The sequence below is a fragment of the Orycteropus afer genome, unplaced genomic scaffold, assembly GCF_000298275.1.
Source record: "Orycteropus afer afer isolate SDZICR_OR568_19922 unplaced genomic scaffold, OryAfe1.0 scaffold00092, whole genome shotgun sequence".
Taxonomy (NCBI): domain Eukaryota; kingdom Metazoa; phylum Chordata; class Mammalia; order Tubulidentata; family Orycteropodidae; genus Orycteropus; species Orycteropus afer.
The window spans coordinates 9,819,066-9,821,802 of record NW_006921679.1 but is presented as its reverse complement, the minus strand read 5'-3'; the positions used below and the strand labels follow the sequence as shown (position 1 = coordinate 9,821,802).

General features: G+C 42.3%; 1 protein-coding gene across 1 annotated transcript in view; it reads left to right on the top strand.

Moving 5' to 3' along the window:
- The window catches only part of LOC103198375 (phospholipid-transporting ATPase IB-like), a 320,073-nt gene that overhangs the window by 39,948 nt on the left and 277,388 nt on the right, over nucleotides 1–2,737 (top strand). Inside the window, exon 9 of the mRNA XM_042781173.1 lies at nucleotides 1,525–1,600. Coding sequence (XP_042637107.1) covers nucleotides 1,525–1,600 — 76 coding nt within the window. The remainder of the gene's footprint in view (nucleotides 1–1,524; nucleotides 1,601–2,737) is intronic.

The window sequence follows — 2,737 nt, the reverse complement described above, 5'->3', positions numbered from 1 at the left end:
GCAGTTCAAACCCACCAGCCACTCCTCGGAAGGAAGGTTGGGCAATCTGCTTCCATAGTGATACTGCCTCGGAAACCCAAGGAGGGGTCGCTGTGAGTCAGATCTGACTCAACGGCAGTGCGTTAATGGCTAATGATTGTGAGCATTTCTTCATATGTTTGTTGGCTGTCTAAATATCCTCTTTGGTGAAGTGTCTATTCATGTCTTCTGCCCATTTTTTAATTGTATTATTTGCCTTTTTGTTGTTGAGGTGTTGGAGTTTTCTGTAAATTTTAGAGATAAGATATGTCATTGCCAAATATTTTTTCCTAATCTGTAGGTTCTCTTTTGACTCTTTTGGAGAAGTCGTTGGAAGCACATAAAAATTTAATTTTTAAAAGGTCCCATTCATTTAGTTTCTCTTCTGCTGTCTGTACATTTTGGGTTATGCTTGACAGTCTATTTATGCCACGTATTAGGGCCCCTAAATTTGTCCCTAGTTTTTTCCTTGAGGAACTTTGTAGTTTTAAGTTTCACATTTAAGTCTTTGATCCATCTGGAGTTAGTTTTTGTGTATGGTGTGTGGTACAGATCTTGTTTCATTTTTCTGCAGATGGATATCCAGTTTCCATCCAATTTTTTTTTTTTTAATTAAAGTATCTTACTGTGTGTTTAGTGACAATTTACACAGTTTAGGTTCCCATTTAACAATATCTGCACATTTTGTTTAGTGATATTGGTTACATTTTTCACAGTGTGCCAACTTTCTCCTTATTTCCTTTCTGGTTGTTGCATTTCTGGTAATCTAGTTTCCCTGCCCTGACTGTTTGATCTCATATAGATGACCATTTAGGCCTCTTCTAATGCCATTTTGAAGCTTGGGGACGGGAAAGAGATATAATTTGATAGAACTTTAAATATTTCATATACAGTATGTCCCTGGGTTACAAACGTCCAACAATTTGTACTTGCCCTTTAATGTTATGCAAACTTACCCTCACTTTCCAATGATAGAACCAACCCCCTACTCAGAACAAATTCTTCATCACAGTCATCTTCACTCACTGCACATGCAGCTTTTTGATCATGGAAAAGCCATCAAGCCTTCAAGCCTTTCCTTGACTAAAATAAGTCTAAGTAAGGATCTCTGGTAGCATAGTGCCTAAGGCACTTGACTGCTCACCAGAAGGCTGGCGGTTCAAACCCACCAGCCACTCCTCGGAAGGAAGGTTGGGCAATCCTACTTCCGTAGTGATACTGCCTCAGAAACCCAAGGAGGGGTCGCTATGAGTCGAGGCCAACTCGATGGCAAACAACAACAACAAGAAGTAAGAACTGTAGGGACCTGTTTCAACTTCCCTACAGATTCGACTTAGAGACACACTTAGGAACAGAGCTCCTTCATAATTAAAGCTTGCCTGTAGACTCTTCAATCCTTACCGAAAGTAGGAGATTGGGTTGGTTGCATGTTTTCTTTCGATACTTTTCATCATCAACTGTTATCTCCAGGAAGTTTTTATTAAAAACAATCTTTCCTTTTCATAGTCATGCACCTCCTTTCATCACGGATCAAGGTGAATTTAACGACCCAACATTGCTGAAGAACTTTGAGGATGGGCATGTAAGTCTGCTTTTTCCATTCACAGTTGCCTGGGTCATGTTTGATATCTTTAAAACATATATATGGCTTCCTAAAAGGTATAATTTTCTGCCTCCAGGAACTAGAGATAGGCTTGAAAATTTTGTGATGTTCATACAGTAAGCAAAGGATGTGACCTTGATGTTATGTGCTGAGGCCTCTGCTTATGAGTGTGGATGAATTTTAACTTTATACATTATATTATATTATTTAACATTATACAAGAACATTTAAATATGCAGGAATCCATGTAAGACCCTCTTTATCTGCATGGTGTGGCCCTGGCCAGTGTCTGTTTGCTATTAGGCATCCCTGCCTCAGTACCCACGGTATCCTTGCCATGCAAGGGGCTTCTGTGTTTGGGGTAGAAGATGAATGGGGTCCTTGTAGCCAGAATATGTCTTACTTACAGAAGTTCCTACTCTGTTCTAGTATAGGAAGTTATCCTAGAACACCCCTGGGAATTGCTGGCCGAGTCTTGGCTTGGGCATGACTACCTCGTGAACTAAGATGACCCAAGAATGCATAGCAGAAGGTTCCTCTAAGAGGACCATTGACTGGGCGCCACCACTCTCCTGCCCACTTCTCCCCAATACTCTCTGACTGCTGAGATAGCAATTCCTTGCTCTGGACTCTGATTTGTGGTCAAGGCCATAATGTTAGTAGGGGAGAACCTGCCACCTACCCCTGGCCTATCGTTGTCTGCACCCCCCCTCCCCCCACCACCAGGCCATGGTCCTGATGCCAGAGAGAATCCTTCCCTTCCCACACTACCCATGATTGTCTGTTTTGCCTCTTAGTATTTCCCCAAGCTATAAAAGACCTCTTTCAGCTTCCCTAGTTAGAAAAATAGGGGTTAATCAGATTTGGCAGGAAGGTCATATTACAAGATCAAAGTGATGTGTGGTGTGATACAGCTGCTGTGAACTTGGCCCCTGACTCATGATGGCAGAATGAAGCACTGTCCGGTCCTGCTCCATCCCTGTCACTGGGGGCAGATTGGACCATTGTGGTCCTTGGGGTTTTCACTGTCTGATTCCTGGGAGGAGATCACCAGGCATTTCTTCCTCATCTCTCTTAGTCTAGAAGCTCTGCTGAAACCTGCTCAGCATCCTGGCA